This window comes from Hypomesus transpacificus, chromosome 19, assembly GCF_021917145.1.
Source record: "Hypomesus transpacificus isolate Combined female chromosome 19, fHypTra1, whole genome shotgun sequence".
In the NCBI taxonomy this organism is placed as follows: Eukaryota; Metazoa; Chordata; class Actinopteri; order Osmeriformes; family Osmeridae; genus Hypomesus; species Hypomesus transpacificus.
This window is the reverse complement of record NC_061078.1, coordinates 15,452,087-15,471,645: the sequence shown is the minus strand read 5'-3', so window position 1 is coordinate 15,471,645 and position 19,559 is coordinate 15,452,087. Positions and strand designations below refer to the sequence as shown.

Sequence of the window (19,559 nt, the reverse complement as noted above, 5' to 3'; positions counted from 1 at the left end):
CTGTAAAATAGGACTTTTTTGACTGGCCTGGGTTGAATATGGGGGACACTTGGTGCAACTATCCCACCAACTCCAGCTTAGATCTTTTGGCCCCCTGCATTCTTGATTCCTGAAAACACAACATAGTTAGGATACGTCAATTATAACACTGGGCTAGGCTATATTGTGAGGCTGATTGCTCACTAGACTACATCAATTAAAAGAAACTATTGGGCTAACTCATGTTGGCTCCTCACAAATCCTCTAATGTTCCATTGCATAAAACCACATTAACCATGAGTGTTAAAATAAGTTTTAACAGTCTATTTTCAATCACAATGTTAAGGTAAAATGAATGACACAAAACGCCCCATGTAGGCTAGGCTACCACACTAGGCCTACATAATTTCAACCCCAAACGTCCATGTGAACCAATTGGAATTTTAGGCATTGTGAGGCTGATACATTTAACTTTTAAAAACTACCCTACACAACAAAAGTAAATTAAGCAGTTTAAAAAACACTTACCTCATATACTATGTTCAGTCTCGTGTAAGATGCTGTTCAATCTCGACGTCTTTAAGGCTACTAATTCGTTTCTCCTAGGCTACTATTCAAACCACTACTACTCAAATGTATACAGAATCCTCTCTTGACACCCCACCTCCCTCAGTCAATCAATCAATCGTTGACTCCTGTGTTGGTAATTTGCTGTGGTGCCATCGACTGTTTGCTATTAGGGATAAACAGTTTTAATTGATAAACGTTGTAGTTCGGGGAATTCTTATTTTATATGATCATTTGAAAATAGGTCCACAAAATAAAACTGTATTTTATTAGGAAAACCAAATGGACAAAGCATACAAAATGTAAATGTAGAATGATTTTTCTCTTAACACGCAAACTTTGAATTGAATTTCATAGACAGTCTTTACAACATACATTTACATTGTATTCATGTCCACATTGCCTCAATATGTATGTGTCAATAGGCCTAAATCAAATGTAATTTTCACAGAAAGTTTTTCAAACCCGACATGCTTCGAGATCACATCATCATCATCATCAACCTCAAAAGGTTTTTCCCTTTGGCAATTATTTTGGTTGTTCACAATATGTGCTTCATGTTTTGGCTACTCGCAATATTTTAGGGCTATCTTGTTGTTATTATCAGTGACCTATGCACTTAAAGCTCTCTCTTGGAAGTCGCTTCGGATAAAAGCGTTTGCTAAATGAATACATGTAAAATGTAAATGTAAAGTAGGCCTACCGTGTAAACTTTTAACTTTATATATCAAAATATGATAAAAGATGTTTGAACTTTAACCAAATCTGACAATGCTTGCCATGTAAAACCACCTTTTTTCTTAAAAAAAAACTGAACACTCACATACAGTGCCCTCCAAAAGTATTGGAACAGTGAGGCGAATTCCTTTATTTTTGCTGTAGACTGAAAACATTTGGGCTTGACATCAAATAATGAACGTGAGACCAGAGATCAACGTTTCAGCTTTTATTTCCAGGTATTTACATCAGGATCTGATGCACAACTAAGAAAATATCACATTTTGTTTGAATCCACCCATTTGTCATGTGAGCAAAAGTATTGGAACAGATATACTTAAAACATATTTAAGTGAATAAGACTTAATATTTAGTTGCAAATCCTTTGCTTTCAATAACTGCAGCAAGTCTGTGACCCATTGACGTCACCAAACTTTTGCATTCTTCCTTTTTGATGCTTTCCCAGGCTTTCACTGCAGCCTCTTTCAGTTGTTGTTTGTTTTGTGGGGTTCCTCCCTTCAGTCTCCTCTTAAGCAGGTAAAATGCATGCTCTATAGGATTTAAGTCTGGAGATTGACTTGGCCAGTCTAATACCTTCCATTTCTTGCCCCTGATGAACTCCTTTGTTGTTTTGGCAGTGTGTTTTGGGTCGTTATCTTGCTGCATGATGAAGGCTCTGCCAATCAGTTTGGTTGCATCTTTCCTTAAATTGGCAGACAAAATGTTTCTGTAGACTTCCGAGTTCATTTTGCTGCTGCCATCATGTGTTACATCCTCAATGAAGATTAATGAGCCCGTCCTAGAAGAAGCCATGCAAGCCCAAGCCATGACATTACCTCCACCGTGTTTCACAGATGAGCTTGTGTGTTTGGGATCATGAGCAGTTCCTTTCTTTCTCCAAACTTTAGCCTTTCCATCACTTTGGTAAAAGTTAATCTTTGTCTCATCAGTCCATAAAACTTTGTCCCAGAATTTTTGAGGTTCATCTCTGTACTTTTTGGCAAATTCCAGCCTGGCCTTCCTATTCTTCTTGCTAATGAGTGGTTTGCATCTTCTGGTGTAGCCCTTGTACTTTTGTTCATGAAGTCTTCTGCGAACAGTAGATAGTGATACCTTCACTCCTGCCATCTGGAGGTTGTTGCTGATCTCACTAACAGTTGTTTTAGGGTCTTTCTTTACAGCTCTCACAATGTTTCTGTCATCAACTGCTGATGTTTTCCTTGGTCTACCTGTTCGACGTCTGTTACTTAGTACACCAGTAGTTTTCTTCTTCTTCAGGACATTCCAAATGGTTGTACTGGCTATGGCCAATGTTTCTGCAATGGCTCTGATTGATTTTCCATCTTCTCTAAGACTCACAATTGCTTGTTTTTCACCCAAAGACAGCGCTCCGGTTTTCATGTTGTTTTCACCTCTGAATACAGTCTGCATAGACAAAACCTATCTTACCCAATCTGAACCTGAGTGTAGACATTCAGTGGTATTTATTGATTGAATAATGTATGTAATAGGACACACCTGGGCAACAAAACACACCTGTCAGTCATATGTTCCAATACTTTTGCTCACGTGACAAATGGGTGGGTTCGAACAAAAAGGTGATATTTTCTAATTTGTGCATCAGATCCTGATGTAAATACCTGGAAATAAAAGCTGAAACGTTGATCTCTGGTTTCACATTCATCGTTTGATGTCAAGCCCAAATGTTTTCAGTCTACAGCAAAAATAAAGGAATTGGCCTCACTGTTCCAATACTTTTGGAGGGCACTGTATCTAAGTCTGTCTAGACTGGCTAAATAGGATGAGACGTAGTGCTAGTGTGCTAGTGAATGCAGAGGTAGAGGTACCATTATATATTTGTTTTTATTCTGACAGAAATTACAGTTTCAAGTCTTCTGGTTAATCCTCCGGAATGTAAAACATAGCAATGAGTGTTTATTTGAGCCCATAACAACACTCTGATCATCTGTTTCCCAAACATTTTTTCTGGGGATCCATATTTTAAAAGTCACAAGCCTTTACGACCCGTTAGAGCGCTCTTAGAACACTCCTAAGAAGCTCTTGGCGTTAAGAGCTTTTTAACAAATCTGGGAAACGCGGCCATTATTCGTAAATCACAAAATAAAGGTGGATTTGACCATTATTGAACATTAATGAGGACATATTTTATTATTATTTTATTTTGTAAATAATATTTTATTGTTATTTCAGAACTTAAGACTTTCAGAACTTTCAGTAATTTCAGAACTTAATAAGCTATCTCAGACTGAGTGATCACTCCTCTCTGAACAATTAGTAATAGCCTACTTAAGTTTTAAACAATGAAAAACAACGCAATTGAACCAACAATATTAAAATAAGGTATCCAATAAAAGTGCTTATTTGTACATTAAATGTAGGCTATAACAAAAAAACATATCTAGCCTAGCCCATTTCTTCTTCTTTTCAACATTCAATTGAACCATCAATATTGGAACAAAATATGAAATAAAAAATGATTACAAATTATACAAAATATGTCTTAACATTTCAACATTGCTAATGGGATAGGCGGGCCTGTCCGCGTTTTTGTAGTGCGTTCCAGTCCGGGGTGTATAAGGAGAGCGCATCACGCATATCAGGCACAGCATTCAGTCTGTTGCGCTTTGTCTTCATTTTTGTGAGCACAGAAAATCCCAATTTGCACATATATTTAGTAGGCTAGTGAAAGGAATAAGTATAGAAATACTGGCCCTACTGAGGACAGGATATTCTGACGAAATGCAGAATGATAAGGTCACAGATCGCCTTTGGAGAATGCGATCGCAGCTGAGCTGCAACAACTCGGTTTCTTCTGCAGGACTAAAGGCCAATATATACTTCTGCGCTTTTACGGACAAGCACACAGCGAACACCCTCTCCGTCAAGTAACTCCCTCTCCGTGCCCTCTCCGAGCCCCTCGCACAGCTCTGCGTGCACCTCCTGATTTTCCTGACTATCCGTCCGTCATTTTACGGATACCCCTTGGCTGTGATTGGTCCGTATTAAGAACTGCTTGAGTCAGGGGCGGGGTTGCCGTGACAGAAAAGAAAACAGAATCCTTTGACCGCAATTGTTGTAAGTTTTTACAATTCATATTTCAGCTAAACAGTACGTGTAAATCAGCATCTGAATTAAAATGTGACGAGAAATGGGCAATGTAGTTGCTGAAAATGTGCTTATTTTATTGATGAAAAGGTTCATTTGTTGCAGACCTCGCTCAGGAGGCCTGACTGGCAGATTACTGTTACCTGTAAATACAAGAGAGAATGAACGGAGAGAATAAATGAAGAGAACGGGGAGTCGTGTCTGTACTCTTTTCACAGCTCTTGCGTACATGTCTTTACTTTAGACAACCAATTAACCTCAGTTTGACACAGTTAACTTTCTTCAGTATGAACAAAATATTATTCCACATTTCTTTAGTTCAGTATTTTCACCTTCTCTATTTTTACAATCACATTTCCACATTCAATTAACCCTCATTTATCCATAACCTGCATATAAGATGCAGTAGCTGAACATTTGTTCTAGTTATGTTCACATTGTAAGATCATCATCACAACAATTTAACTCCTTTCTCACATGTACATAATTACACCTGTCACTCGGTTTACTCTTTGAGTACATACTTTTACACCCAGTTTTCTCGATGTTCGAGTTATTTACCTGTAAATATAGGAGAGAATGAACGGAGAGAATAAATGAAGTGAACGGGGAGTCGTGTCTGTACTCTTTCACAGCTCTTGTGAGCCCGCAATCGTGGAGACACTTCCCCATATCGAATCTCCCGGCATTCAATCGGTCTCAGTAACTTATCACAATAAAAGTCTTCGCTGGTTTTGTCCATAATAAAAGAAAACAAATACAACAGTGTTAGGTAAACAATTGTGTACACATCTTGTGTGTATCACACACTCCCCGACAAACAAATAACAAAACTTCTAAATTTAGACACTTCGGACCTTATTCATATGCATGTCCCATATACAGGTGCTATAAACCCAGATGGTGAGCGTGTTTGTGGCATGTAGAAGTGGGAATATGTGATAGGTGTCGTGTAACTGGGCACGCCCCAAACAGGGATGTGTGTAGTGGGGTAGGCTGTCAGTGTACTTATGGTCAAGTAGGGTTGGGTCAAAGGCTGACCCAGGGTGTCATATGTGTAGATTTGTTTTGGTCTTCGCTTTCTAGTTGACCTTCTCACTCCAGTCTCAATCTCCCACGTTGGACTCTCAGTGCGTATTGACAAATCCTCAAGCTCACTTTCCACCTCAACTTCACCCTTCTCGTTTGTGTCATCTGGGCATGACGGCAAATGGTGAGTATCTCCCCCTTCAGGTGTCCCTTGTTCCCCTTTGTCTAGGATTTGACTTGGATATTCCTTTACTCGGGTTTGATTGACTCCTTCCCTTACAGGTGCTCGCCCTGGGAGTTGAGTATTCTCTGATTCTGTCCATTGGACAGTCCTGAACAACCCCTTTCCACCCGTGAGGCCCCCCCCCCCCCCCCTACTGTGACGACCCTCTCCATTCAGGAGGGTGAAGTTAACAGTCTTTTCAAGAGACAGAACCCCCGCAAAGCAGCCGGGCCGGACTCTGTCTCTCCTGCCACCCTCAAGCACTGCGCTGACCAGCTGTCTCCTGTGTTTACAAACATCTTCAACACCTCCCTAGAGACATGCCATGTGCCAGCCTGTCTCAAGTCCTCCACCATCATCCCTGTGCCCAAAATTCAAGGCCAACAGGACTTAATGACTACAGACCCGTCGCCCTGACCTCTGTGGTAATGAAGTCTTTTGAGCGCCTTGTGCTGGCACACCTCAAATCCATCACAGACCCCTTCCTGGACCCACTGCAGTTTGCCTACAGAGCCAACAGGTCGGTGGATGATGCCGTTAACATGGCCCTCCACTTCACCCTACAGCATCTGGACTCCCCAGCATCTTACGCCAGGATCCTGTTTGTGGACTTCAGCTCTGCCTTCAACACCATCATCCCTGCCCTGCTCCAGTACAAGCTTTCCCAGCTGAACGTGCCTGACTCCACCTGCAGGTGGATCACAGACTTCCTGTCTGACAGGAAACAGTGCGTTAAGCTGGGAACACAAGTCTCTGACTCCCGGTCCATCAGCACTGGATCTCCTCGGCGCTGCGTCCTTTCTCCTCTGCTCTTGTCCCTGTACACCAACAGCTGCACCTTGAGTCATCCGTCTGTCAAACTCTTGAAGTTTGCGGACGACACCACCCTTATTGGGCTGGGAAGCGGACAACCTGGTGACCTGGTGTAGCCAGAACAACTTAGAGCTCAATGCTCTTAAGACAGTGGAGATGGTTGTGGACTTCAGGAAGAACACAGCCCCACTCACCCCCATCACCCTGAGTGACTCCCCAGTCAGCACTGTGGAGTCCTTCCGCTTCCTGGGCGCCATCCTCTCCCAGGACCTCAAGTGGGAACTGAACATCAGCCCCCTCACCAAAAAAGCACAACAGAGGATGTACTTCTTACGGCAGCTGAAGAAATTCAACCTGCCAAAGACAATGATGGTGCACTTCTACACAGCCATCAGTGAGTCCATCCTCACTTCTTCTATCACCATCTGGTACGCTGCTGCCACTGCCAAGGACAAGAGCAGACTGCAGCGTATCATCCGCACTGCTGAGAAGGTGATCGGCTGCAATCTGCCTTCCCTCGAGGATCTGCACACCTCGAGGTCCTTAAGGCGAACGAGGAAGATTGTGGCCGACCCCTCCCACCCTGGACACTCCCTGTTCCAGCTACTCCCCTCCGGCAGAAGGCTGCGGTCCATCAAGACCAAAACCTCACGCCACAAGAACAGTTTCTTCCCATCCGCTGTTGGCCTACTTAAAAAGGACTCACACTGACTTTAAATCACAATCTGCACATTGACACCCTGCACATTTCAATTTGCACAATTGTATCGTTTGCACTATCTGTATTTTTAGGTTAGATTGTAAATTAGGGCTACTTAAATAAGTATATATATATATTATTTTGTTTTACCCTTAGTATTAGCTAGACCCCCTTAGTATTAGCTAAACTTTGCTCCTTTTGTATAGTTAGTCCACATATTTAAGTTTCAATATTCCTATATGTTTAATGTATGCACCTCCCTGCCAAAGTAAATTCCTTGTTTGTGCAAACATTCATGGCGAATAAAATCCTTCTGATTCTGATTCTGATTTTGGCCATGCAATTCACATATTTCATGTCTATTTTACACAATATGCAGTCAGTGAACACATTTCCACAACCCTTATATTTTCTTAACAGACAAGCTATACCTCCCAATAAAATGATGGATTGTTTGTGTAGTATTACGAATGTTAACACACAACATCCCACAATAGCAAAAACAATTATCCAAACCTTAGATACAGTATAAAAACATCTGCTTCTGCAATGATATTAGTTCAAAAACAACATATCTCAGCTGAAAATAAATAAATAAAGACAATTGAAAAATGGACACACAGCTGATTTATGTTGGGTAAAATGGGCCAACCACAGCTGATTCCAGTCTAGCTTAGACTCAGTGGCAGGGGTTATTTCCTTCAATTACTATAAAAGAAGGACTTCAAGGAGTGATGTTTTTGGAAACAGAAACAGACAAATACAAACACTGTAATGTTTGGACGAGGAAGAGCAAGGGGCCCAGGGAGATTCGAGCAGGCCCAGTGAGAGATGGAGGGAGAGGTGCAGAAGCAGGCAGAAGGAGGTGCAGGTGCAGTGAGAGGAGCATGGCTGGGGATAAGAGCAGGCCCAAGGAGAGGGCAAGGTAAAGGTGTAAGAATGCGTGATGGTGGCATTCCAAGGGCTGTAAGAACAGTAGTCAGTGATGAACTTGGTACAATTATCATTGACCATGTAATCAATCACGGTCTTTCACTAAGAGAGGCTGGTGAAAGAGTGCAACCCAAGTTGAGGTGGTCAACGGTTGCCTCCATTATACGCATCTTTCAACAAACCAGTACTACTTTTTACTGAAATGTGTTTGAATGTGAACATTATTGTACATGTGGACACACAGTTCCCAACCAAGAAATTTAGTGTAAAAGGTGGATTGCATCTTTTGCATGCAAATACCTGAAACATAAGTCTATGCCGTTTTTATGATGTCAACAATAGCCAGTATTTTGAAACCTGGTGTACTTTGATTGACTGCATGTACCTTGTGAAGTGAAAACAAGTGTTATTCTTTGACAGAATAATGTAATTTTGAGTCAGATTTCCAGTGTTTTGGTAAAGTCAGTGTGTGCAGAGAAACATGTGTTCTGTCTTGAAATGGAGAGTTAGTATATATTTAACTAAATGTGTTTTTGAGAAGAAAATTATCCATTTGGCCAATTGTGTTTTGTAGGTGTCAGTCTGTGTTAAGAGTTTAGAAAAAGTATCCGAAGTATGGGTGAGCGCTTCTTAGCGATTGAAAAAAACTGTATTAGGAATTCTCAGTTGTAATAAGTTGCTTTAAAAAAAAAGCTCTAGTTCATGTGGCGAAAATAGATCAGAATAGTCATTAAGTCCTGTTGGCCTTGGCTTTTTGGGCACAGGGATGATGGTGGAGGACTTGAGACAGGCTGGCACATGACATGTCTCTAGGGAGGTGTTGAAGATGTTTGTAAACACAGGAGACAGCTGGTCAGCGCAGTGCTTGAGGGTGGCAGGAGAGACAGAGTCCGGCCCGGCTGCTTTGCGGGGGTTCTGTCTCTTGAAAAGACTGTTAACTTCACCCTCCTGAATGGAGAGGGTCGTCACAGTAGGGGGGGGGGGGGGGGGGGGGGGGGGGGGGGGGGGAGGCCTCACGGGTGGAAAGGGGTTGTTCAGGACTGTCCAATTGTCTTTCATATCTACAGTAGAACTCATTCAGGTCGTTGGCCAGGCGGGAGTCGTAAGTGGAGTGGGGGGCTCTGGGCTTGAAGTTGGTGATCTGCCTGAGGCCTCTCCAGACAGAAGCAGAGTCGTTAGCAGAGAACTGACGTTCCAGTCTCTGCGAGTACAGTGTAGTACCTACCCTTTCCTTTCAGAGTTAATGTAATGTGTTTTTGAGTTAATGTAATGTCGTTTTCCATTTGGGGGAGCGCGTTTTTGTATTGGGGGGAGGTGAACAAGTCTTCCGATTTGGGGGGAGTTGACTCGTATTGGGGGGGAGTATTTTCATTTGGGGGATGTACTCATATTAGGGGGTGTCATTTGCACTTCAGGGCTACCGTATCCCAGTCAGCTGGACAAAATCGGAGAATACTCAACTCCCAGGGCGAGCACCTGTAAGGGAAGGAGTCAATCATGATGATGTTACAATGTCCTTGGCAGTGATAACAGTGATATATCTAGTCAATTCTAATCAGGAATTGTATGGATAAGAACCTTTTATTAGTAACCCGAGCACTGCATTGTGGAAGACACTTTTCAGTTGTTTCTCTACCGTGTTTTTCGGCTGAAACAACCGATTGGTTTTACTTGATCCTGGATTTAGTTTGGTTCCAATTCAAACCATACCGACTTCGATGGCGAACCTGTCCCAGTGAACGAGATCCTGTGGAGAACGTGTGGCCAGCTTTGTCGGATTCTTTCCTGCGAATTGACTGAACGGATTCATATCCAGATCTCGGATACTGGATTCCATGGATTCCAGATAAGGAACAATTGAATGTGTTTTGGTTAACTACCCGGGTAGAGTGACTTTCCATTTGCCCAAGGACAATTTATTTTGTTTTCCTATTTTTTTCTAATCAAATAGCTCAATTTTAGTTTGGAGTATTTTCTAATGTAAGATAAAACACTTCTGTGAATAGTGTGTTGCTCAGTGATTTTGTAATAAACCTGCCAGTTGTTCTGTTACAAAAAAGGAAAGGCTCCTTTTAAGTCTTGTCAATTTCTGCTCAGAGCCTAGGTAATAAGATATATAGCTATCGTTCTAATTCAGGTTAGAGGTATAACAGATACATCATACTTTATGTAGCATCCACATGCTTAGTTCTGCAGCCTCAACTTAAGTTTCAGCCATGGTCTCTATTCCTTACTGTCTATTAACATGTTGTCAAGTAATTAACAGCCATAAACAAAAAGCAGGACATACTGGTAGAGTACATAAATATTTTATATGGCATTCATATTTATTACATTACAACCAACAAGCGGTGCATTAACTGTATACATTCACAAAAATCATCCATCATACAAGGGGCTCTGTTTTAATCAGGGGTGTGTGTGTTGGTGTGACAAAGCCTATTATTGTTTTGTTTTTTCTTCTTTAGAAGTTCAGTGGCTTGTTTAATTTATTTCAGATTCCTAAACTTGACTAACCAATTTCCTAATCTGAGTCAATTTGTATATCACTGTCATTGTTCAAGATGGTCTTGACTCAAGATGGCGCCGATGATGGCTGCCTCGGTTGCTAGGTGTGCTTTGTTTTGTCTTGTTTTGTTGCACTGCTGGGAAGGTGATTGCACTGCTGAGAAGGTGATTGCACTGCTGAGAAGGTGATCGGCTGCTATCTGCCTACCCTCAAGGACCTGCACACCTCGAGGACCCTGAGGCAAGCGAGGAAGATTGTGGCCAACCCCTCCCACCCTGGCCACTCCCTGTTCCAGCTAATCCCCTTCAGCAGTAGGCTGCGGTCCATCAGGACTAAAACCTCACGCCATAAGAACAGTTTATTTCCATCTGCTACTGGCCTCTTCAACAAGGCTAAGGATTCCCACTGACATTCATTCATTATTTAACCCAGTATCTGATTATGTTGACCACTCATGCTGCTCATTCTTATTCTTATGTATTTTTTATTTTATATTTAAATTGTTTTATTCTTAGATTGTTTAGTTCTTAGGAATAGTTAAACTTTAGTACCTTTACTTAATTTAAGATTCATATATGTTTAGTGTTTGCACCTCCCTGCCACAGTAAATTCTGTGTTTGTATTACATACATGGCGAATAAACAGAATTCTGATTCTGACGTTTCTTCACTGAAGTTATATGCTAAGGGTTTGCTTAACCCTAGCCCCACCCAGCAGTTTGGACCAGAGAAAGAAGAAATTATATCACAGACAGATGGATATATCAACCAGCAGACCTGGTTGCAGTTTTCCAGCGGACCTGGATTAATGCATCTGTCAGCACATGGTTAAATTACCACTTGACATTATAACCAATTATAAAACTCAAATGCACTTGAAACAAAAGTATTTTGCTATGTATTTGAGCCAGCTGAGTCTCATGCACCATGATGGCCTCACTGACTGCCTTTGTCCAGGTACTCCAGGTTGGGGGCATCCAGCCTCTGTTCCTGGTCCCGGTTCTTAGTAAACTCTTTTAGCATGTCCATCACCTCTCCATCATACACCTCAGGTGTGGGATGGGCCTCTGTGAAGATATAAATTAGAACTAAAAAACGCATTTAGAGAAACTTATTCAATAAGATGCAATTCACATGTCTAATACATAAACATACGTTAGCTCACCTTCAATAAACACAAGGTCTGAAACGAGAGACAATTCTCCTCACCTGTAGCCCAGTAGTAAATGTCCCAGTCGTTGCTGGGCTCATTAATCAGTCTGTCATATTGTTGCAGCTGAGTCTCACTCATGGTGTTCAAGTACTGCTTGGAAAAAAGACTACAGAAAGAAGGATGGCAGGGTAGAAGAGAGATTTAGCATTTATTTGGAGTTGATACAGTTAAACTATCATCAGAAATACACAACTGATGTGAAGCAACTAACTGAATAAAGAAAATGTGTTTATAGTCTCTCTTACCTGAGCAGTATGCAGTTCTCCAGCATTCCCCTCTTGCGACTCTCATACAACAGCCGTCTCCTCTTGATGTCAACAGTCTCTCCGACCTTCTCTGTCCAGGGGGGCAGAGGGATCTCAATTAGGTCACCTTTCGAATCCTCAGGTGCCTCTCCACGGTATGCCCGAGCTGACATTAGGCCTGTCACTACCGGTCGCCATGACGCCTTGCACACCCCACTGACCAACTGGCCCAGGCGAAGGAAGCACAGCTATGTCATGATAGCAACAATAAACAACGTTAAACACACTAAATTAGGGTCCTTCTGATGCTACCCTCATGTTTTTCATGGTATTGTATGTCCTCGAAATCTTATACTACATTTTGAATACTGTAACATGAAACAGAAAATAGGCACAGTTGAAACATAGTAATTATTGACAGATGAAACATGTTTAGTTACTTGCTTAAATCCGCTAGCTAACTAGATAGTCGTTCCTTAAAGTCCTTCGGACCTAGCTGCTGGTAGACTAACGTAAATGCTAAGAAACTGGAAATGAACCGCATAAAGTTAGCTACAGTATGTGTAGGTCAACGTCAGTTAACTAGATCAAAATAGTATTTCAATTACGATTCACACTCACTCTTTTCGCAACAATTGCAGACAACATTGTATATTTTCTTTCCACCCGCTGGACCGTTTAGTGTCCAGAAACGAATGCCCTATGATTAGATGCCAGACGTACAATTACACAATTGTTTACTGCGCAGTCACATAACATGGTAAAACAGGAACGTGATGATGATGATGGATACACGTAGACGCCATACTGATGAGGTCAATAGTCAGTGAGGTAGCTAGTTATTGAATAACAATATTTTTTTCTTCTGTTCAGTGAAACTGTTAAAATATCTATTTGGTTGTCTTTGTTGAGTGTATTTATGTATTTACATTTTATTTTTCAATAACGGGAGAAGAAATTGCCGAAGATAATTTATTGCTAACTTGAATAATACAAAACTAGCTAGGCTAGTAGTGCTGGATAATGTTTCTTGTCGGTTGTATTTCAACGATACAGTCAACCCCACTTTGGGCATCTTAGCTAACTAGCTGTGTGTTTATTAGCTGGCTAGCCAACTAGCCAGTCTGTCTCGTATTCTCAGAAGGTTGTCTTTTTGCATGTGAGAACTCGTATATCTGTATCACATATTCATTGTAAAAGTACATTATTTTATGTTGTCACTGGTGTTTGTTTACCTCCGTTAAGTTTCGTCTACGTCTACTCCTACCGCTTAGCTAACTGTAGCTGTGGTGTAGGAAGGGGGACGCTAGCTAGTACTGTACCGCTTTATCTAAACAAAAGTGTTGTCAGCTAGCCACCTGTCATATAACTCCAAAGTGCTGGCTATTATGAAGCTGTACTCGTTTTCGTAGATATCAATACCGGTGTACGTTTCAACGGTTCTAATTTGAGTATAAGACGTTTGTCAAACCGTTAGCTAGCTAGTAACGTAACGTCAAGAACGGTGGCTACAGTGCCGTGCAGGTTTTGGGGATGGCGGGTACAGGTACCTCAGCCGATGGGAACACCCAAGACCTAGATATCTACGATGACAATTTCAACCACAACGGAGAGGTGAGATGGATTTGCATTATTCTGGAGAGATATGTGCTAGGTACAGTAGGACTTGATAATGTACCAAAACATAGTACTAGCTTTAACATCCTGATTAAAAGCGTTACACCCTGAAGAATCCACATTTAACCGAGTTGTATAGCGTTAATTAGTTAAATTCACACTTTAGTCTAAATACCGCCCTCCCGCGCCGTTAAAATGCTAGCATTTCGGTGGCGTACTGTAGCTGGGTAAAGCGGTGTTTATTGAGGTGGCCGTTGCGTTGGTTGAGGACCCGATATAGAACCCCGGGCACCCCAGTGCGGTCAGGTTTTGGAGGAAGCCATACTAACGTGCAACGCAACTACAAATGTTGACACAAATCATTTGGTGTACTGCCATAGACTAACAAGGATATCGTTTCAAAACAGGCTAACCCATGATAATATAATTTTCTTTTCCCTAGGATGAGATGAATGATCTCTATGACGACGTCCTCACGGGTTCTGTGAGTCGGGAGAGACTTCCTAATGAGACTGTCCCTTCCAAGAAAGACGACAGGCCAACGAAGGAGGATGTTAGCGCAACATCAATACTGAACACTCGCAGTGCTGCACCAACCAAAAGACTGGCAGTCTATGTAGGCAACTTCTCCTGGGTAAGTGTAGCTTGTTTATGCACACACACCTAAACTCACTCAAATCAGTATGCTCAGTAAGTTCTAGATAGCCCATTGTAGAAGGCAATTACTGACTCCTTCCTCTCAATAACTTACTCAGACCAATCCTCTAACACCCTTGCCATCCTCATTCCCTATTTCCTCCTCCTGTCTTCTCAGTGGACCTCAGATACAGATTTGACTACCATGGCCCAGACTGTGGGGGTCAAGGACATTGTGGAGATCAAATTTGCAGAGAACAGAGCCAATGGCCAGTCTAGAGGGTGAGATAGAAAAACCCTATTCTGATCCCCTCCCATTGTGTTTTAGTTATCCCTCATTTCACTTTCTTGTCCTCTCTCACCTTTTCGCTTTTTCTCTCTTTTCGGTGCCATAGATATGCTGAGGTTATGGTGGCCACAGAAGAGTCATTGCAGAAATTGCTGGAGGCGCTACCCTACTGTCAAATGAATGGGGAGAAGGTGGACTGTCGCTTTGCCACTCGACAGAATCTTGCTGTGTTCGAGGCCATGGCCAACAAACGTAAGCCTCCACTTGGCAAAGTTAACCCAGTAGTATGTAAAACTGTTCTTGGATTTGACCCCGATGTGGAATGCCGCTAGCTGATGCTCTTTTTAATGAAAGTATGCGTGTATCTACAGGTGTCCCCCAGCGGGCTAACTCGAAGGAGTCCACAGATTCGACAGATAAACATCCCTCCACACCGTCTCTGGAGCCCAACTCCATCCCTCACATACCTCCTCCCTCACACCACCTCCCCAACAGGCCCCCTCCGCTGTCCGTTCCCTTCTTCAGCCGGCCTCCTCCGCTCTTTCCCCTCCTCCCACCACACATCCCACCTCCCAGCATGCCCCACCTTTTCCCCCCACCACCCCTCCACCTGCACAGCCAGCCGCCCCCCTCCAGCCTTCATCTGAACCCAGCCTTCTTCCCTCCAGCACACGACAGCTACAGCACAACCTCAGCCTACAGCCGACTCAAGTGAGCTCACACACCCTCTTTCTTACTAAACTACTTATGGATGTTTTCTGTATTTGTCGGTATACAGGGATTCAGTGACTTTAAGGGTATTTTAAATGTGTTACTAATGTCAAATTGAAATTACATGGCTACAATTGTTTCTGTGTTTTGCTGTTCATAGCACTTATGCACTGCCACTGATGTTAGATGTATGTATGTCTTGCTACAATTTTACCACAACTTGAATGGAAAAAGTTATGGTTAGATGTGTTTTTCGCTTGCCAAGTAAAGCCTGGTTTATACTTCAGCGGGTCTGCATTTTTTATGTCATGTGCGGTTGTGTGGGTCTCTTTACTGTGTTGCAGCCGGGACAGTGACGCCCTTACACCCCTGGTTCCAGATGGGGAGTTTGAGGAGCTGATGAACAGGAATAGAGCCATAGCCAGCAGTGCCATCACCAAGGCTGTGTCTGGGGCAACGGCAGGTGAGACTGACACTACGTCAGAGTCAGAGCGTAACCTAAAGTACCATAAACATAGACACTTAGAGATGGCAATGTACATGGCATAGCAATCCATGATATGGAAACAGCATAAAGTCAAACCCCTTGGTTCCCTTGTCACTGCACTGTGCATGCTAGTAGTCTTTTGTGAACTCAGATTTGATGAACTATTGAATATCACAGAACAGGCTTGTTTCATTGAGTCAATATCATACAATATAGCATGTCTATGTATTTAGCCTATGCTGGCCATTATTCATCCTTGACTGCTATTGGGTCATCCTGTTGCTGACTGTTGTGTTGCCCTCACAGGAGACCTGCGTGTTGCCATGGAAACACTTCTAACGGCCATCGCTGTCATTAAACAGTCCAGAGTGTTCGGAGATGAGCGATGTCGAACCCTGGTCACCTCACTTAAAGACTGCCTAGTCTCCATTCAAGCAAACTTTGGCACCAGGTCAGCACTGGAATCATGCATTAAGGGTCATGTAATCTTATGACATATCGGACCAGGCTCACAAACATTAAGCCTAGTCCAAAGCAAAAATATCTTGACATTTTCAATAGAGATGCACTAATGCTACTTGTATCGGGCAAATACAGCATGGTAAACATTCGTATTTGGTGATTTCTCTCTCTTTCTACCTACAGGAAAAGACATCGTTCCAGAGAGAGGGAGAGAGACCGTGACAGGGAGCGAGATCGTGAGCGGGACAGGGAAAGGGACAGGGACCGAGAGGACTTCTACAGCCAGGGTTGGGAGTCTGCTGGGATGTCACGACGACACAGAGAGCGTTCTTCAAGTGGGGAGCGAGACAGAGAGAGGCTGCGAGAACGGGACAGGCACCGGGACCACCGAGAGAGACACCGCTAATAGCTAGGTAAACACAGTAGGTCTACTCGACGTACAATGTAAGCACAACTGTACTACCTAACACATGATAAATACTGTAATAAATGTGGTTGTGGTTTGGAACTCAAAGCTATTCAGTCGTAAAAAAATTAATGAAATACATGTCTGTTCTTTATAAAAGATTCTGTTGGAATCAAATTGTTCTAAGCCACACTTCAGGTGTCCAGCAAATTCCAGTCCCATCCTAATACATTGCATAACTCTGGACAGTCTTTCACTGCTTAACCTGTTTACTCTGGATGTGGGTCTGGATACCTGACAGGTATGTCTGTGTTCTCTCTAGGACTTTGCAGGCTGAGACTGTTCGTCAGGCTGGGTATAGTTCGAAGCAGCTCCTACTGCTTAGAAACCTTACATAATGGAGAGTGTAATAGAACAGAATTATGGAGACAACGTGAATGTCCGTAGCTCTCCTTGTCCCCACAATCTGACAGAGGTCCCAGAAGATCCCCTTTCGATCACCTATATCAACATCTCTTGTCCCGTTCCAGTTCTCTATTTCAGCATCACCTTGTCCCTTATGTTTCTCTCACTCACTTACTGATGTAACTATTGTTTGATAAATCGATTTTAGAGTTGTGGCAGGAAACCATTGCTGTTCGCTACATCTGGATGCACATTGTTTTTTTATATATATATTTTACAGTGTCATGTATGTTTTCATCTGTCTCCATTTTTTTGTATAATAAATTGAGAAATAAAAAGGTTGTTAAATTGAAGCCTTGTTCTTAAGTGTAAAGGGTTTCACTTTTCTTCAAGAGGGTAGAAGAGTGAAGTGAATAAATGTGATGCTTATGGTCGCTCAAGGGTCAGTGCATTGTGAACAGTTTAACTATAGCCACATGTTGATGGAACAAACACAAGGCCATCTCAGAAACAATCACATTTGTCAACGTTTATTTTGAAAATAATACAAATGGAGTACTGATTTGATGATCTAGTTGCCTTAATATCCATCCAAGCATGAGGGTTCTGGGATTGATTTCTTAAAGAAATTAGGTTTGGCTTGGTCATAAATTCATAAAACGGAATACATTCGTTTTCTGTAAATTATCATTTCTCCAACGGAGCATAATTCAACAGCTTCTCAATGAGATCAACATGGGCGAGAAGCATCCTCCGGCAGCAGTATCTCTTCAGACCCAGAGCATCAAGGGCGTCGCTGTATGACCAACGAGAGAGGACAGTTTCAGGAACACATTTTTAGATTTGTGAGAGCTTAATCTGTCATAATCTAACCGGTCATGTTCACCACTCAATTCTAGAGTACATGTTGGTGAAAATAAAGTATACTAATTATCTTGATAGTACGGTAGGATAAAACTACCAGTAAAATAAAGTATGTAATCTCACCCTTCAGTGTACTCTGCTTGGAGAAGACCGAGGTACGCCTCCCATTTATTCCCTACAATTTTACCGCACGTAAAACAACGAACAGGGATGATCATTGCTGTGCAGTAGGTACCTAGAGACGTAAAAAAAAAAATCATGTCAACAAACAACGGGCTGTGTAGCTAGCCAGGACTAACCACATAGGCGCATGTTTTGCATCCAGGTACTCCGATAATTATTTATTTAGGCTGTTGGAGATAGATGAATACATAGTTTATCAATACGCATTATTTCATTTAAAGTAAATGCTTTCTCTACTCACGAATATTGTTGAAAACGTTGGTTCTGAGTAGCTAACAGTTATCGCTTCCTAGCTGGCCAAGGCGCTCTGGCTTGAGGCAGTGTCGTCTGGCATCGAGCGCATGGACCTGGGGGAAACATTATAGTGTGACACTTTAAGCTATGTTCAGAGTCATAGACATAGTATGGCCATCTTAGAGTGTTAGCAAAAGTGCTGTTATTTAACGCAGGTCAAATTCAGAGAGTTTGCACATGTTTAGGATTTCAGGTTTGCAATAGCACAAATATTTAGGGGTTCTAAACCATATGGTTTTTGCACTGATTAATATTTAAAAAAAAATCATAATTTGTTTCGCAAATAACTGTGAGATGGTAAATGGTACATACTTTGTTGCAGATAGTTTGGAAGTTGTGTGGAAATGTTTAAGTACAAATATGAGCCCAATTGGTATAGCGAATGTAAAAGTCTAACTCCACATGCCCTACAAAAACAGCCTCTGGTCCATAAAATCCACGATATGTATTTTCCGTATTATTTTTTTATCAGCACATTTTTTTTACAACTCCTCAGACACATGCTCAGGGGTGGTGCGTCCCATTGGGCAAGTCGGGCAGTCGCCCGGGGCCTCGGCCACCAGGGGGGCCTCGTCGTATATTAAAAACATTTTTAATAATAAAAAAAAATCACTTGTCATTGCAAACGAATGACAATTCAAATCAAGCATGAAAACACAATTCTTTAACTCTATTCTTTATAGCTACATTTTATTTTAAATCCTGCATGGAACATATGATTCAGGTCATAATGTGTCTGTCAGGAGAATTTGTCGTGTGGTGGAGGGTGTATGATTGAGTGGATCTATGATTGAACGGGGGCTAATTAATTGAAAGAGGAATTATTTACTGTGTCGTCTTAGTTACATTATCAGGGCTTGGAAATACAGTGACTTGCTAAAGTAGGCAAATGGCTAGTAGAACATAACATTTCATCATCATTTCAGTTAATCAAACAGCTGCAAGACCCAGTGAAATGTTATACGCTAGCTAGCAAAATAACGCTAGCATCGCTAATGACATTACTAATTCAACTTTGGTAGTGTAACCGTGCTCTTTGTATGTTCGTTTTAGATATAATTGTATATGATCGTGTGGACAATAAGACACGGACGCGTGTTTGGGGGGTTTGCGGCTTAGGGGGGCCTCAAAATTGTTCGCCCAGGGCCTCCA

The 19,559-nt window shown here is 42.1% G+C and overlaps 3 protein-coding genes across 5 annotated transcripts; 1 reads left to right on the top strand and 2 right to left on the bottom strand.

Annotated features, from left to right (window-relative positions):
- Positions 1–10,380: 10,380 nt before the first annotated feature.
- sdhaf2 (succinate dehydrogenase complex assembly factor 2) lies at positions 10,381–12,797 on the bottom strand. 2 transcript variants are annotated; one of them, XM_047041879.1, is made up of 4 exons: positions 12,675–12,797; positions 12,054–12,301; positions 11,805–11,914; positions 10,381–11,662 (listed from the first exon to the last, which is right to left on the bottom strand). In XM_047041879.1, the coding sequence occupies exons 1-4, from the start codon at positions 12,699–12,701 to the stop codon at positions 11,532–11,534; spliced, it is 516 nt and encodes a 171-aa protein (XP_046897835.1). In that variant the 5' UTR covers positions 12,702–12,797; the 3' UTR covers positions 10,381–11,531. The 2 variants fall into 2 exon arrangements, with proteins under 2 accessions (XP_046897835.1, XP_046897836.1); XM_047041880.1 differs by having other exon boundaries at positions 12,054–12,277.
- Positions 12,798–12,910: 113 nt separating this feature from the next.
- LOC124481673 (cleavage and polyadenylation specificity factor subunit 7-like) lies at positions 12,911–17,419 on the top strand. Its single transcript, XM_047041819.1, has 9 exons — positions 12,911–13,667; positions 14,113–14,304; positions 14,485–14,588; positions 14,702–14,847; positions 14,967–15,306; positions 15,651–15,769; positions 16,100–16,244; positions 16,439–16,668; positions 16,984–17,419. The coding sequence occupies exons 1-8, from the start codon at positions 13,587–13,589 to the stop codon at positions 16,659–16,661; spliced, it is 1,350 nt and encodes a 449-aa protein (XP_046897775.1). The 5' UTR covers positions 12,911–13,586; the 3' UTR covers positions 16,662–16,668; positions 16,984–17,419.
- A 161-nt stretch (positions 17,420–17,580) lies between these two features.
- Positions 17,581–18,734, bottom strand: polr2l (RNA polymerase II, I and III subunit L). 2 transcript variants are annotated; one of them, XR_006957705.1, is made up of 4 exons: positions 18,720–18,734; positions 18,355–18,460; positions 18,054–18,165; positions 17,581–17,862 (listed from the first exon to the last, which is right to left on the bottom strand). XR_006957705.1 is itself a non-coding variant. In XM_047042231.1 (3 exons), the coding sequence occupies exons 2-3, from the start codon at positions 18,146–18,148 to the stop codon at positions 17,754–17,756; spliced, it is 204 nt and encodes a 67-aa protein (XP_046898187.1). In that variant the 5' UTR covers positions 18,149–18,165; positions 18,355–18,460; the 3' UTR covers positions 17,581–17,753. The 2 variants fall into 2 exon arrangements, 1 of the variants encoding a protein (XP_046898187.1); XM_047042231.1 differs by lacking the exon at positions 18,720–18,734.
- Between the last annotated feature and the right edge of the window lie 825 nt (positions 18,735–19,559).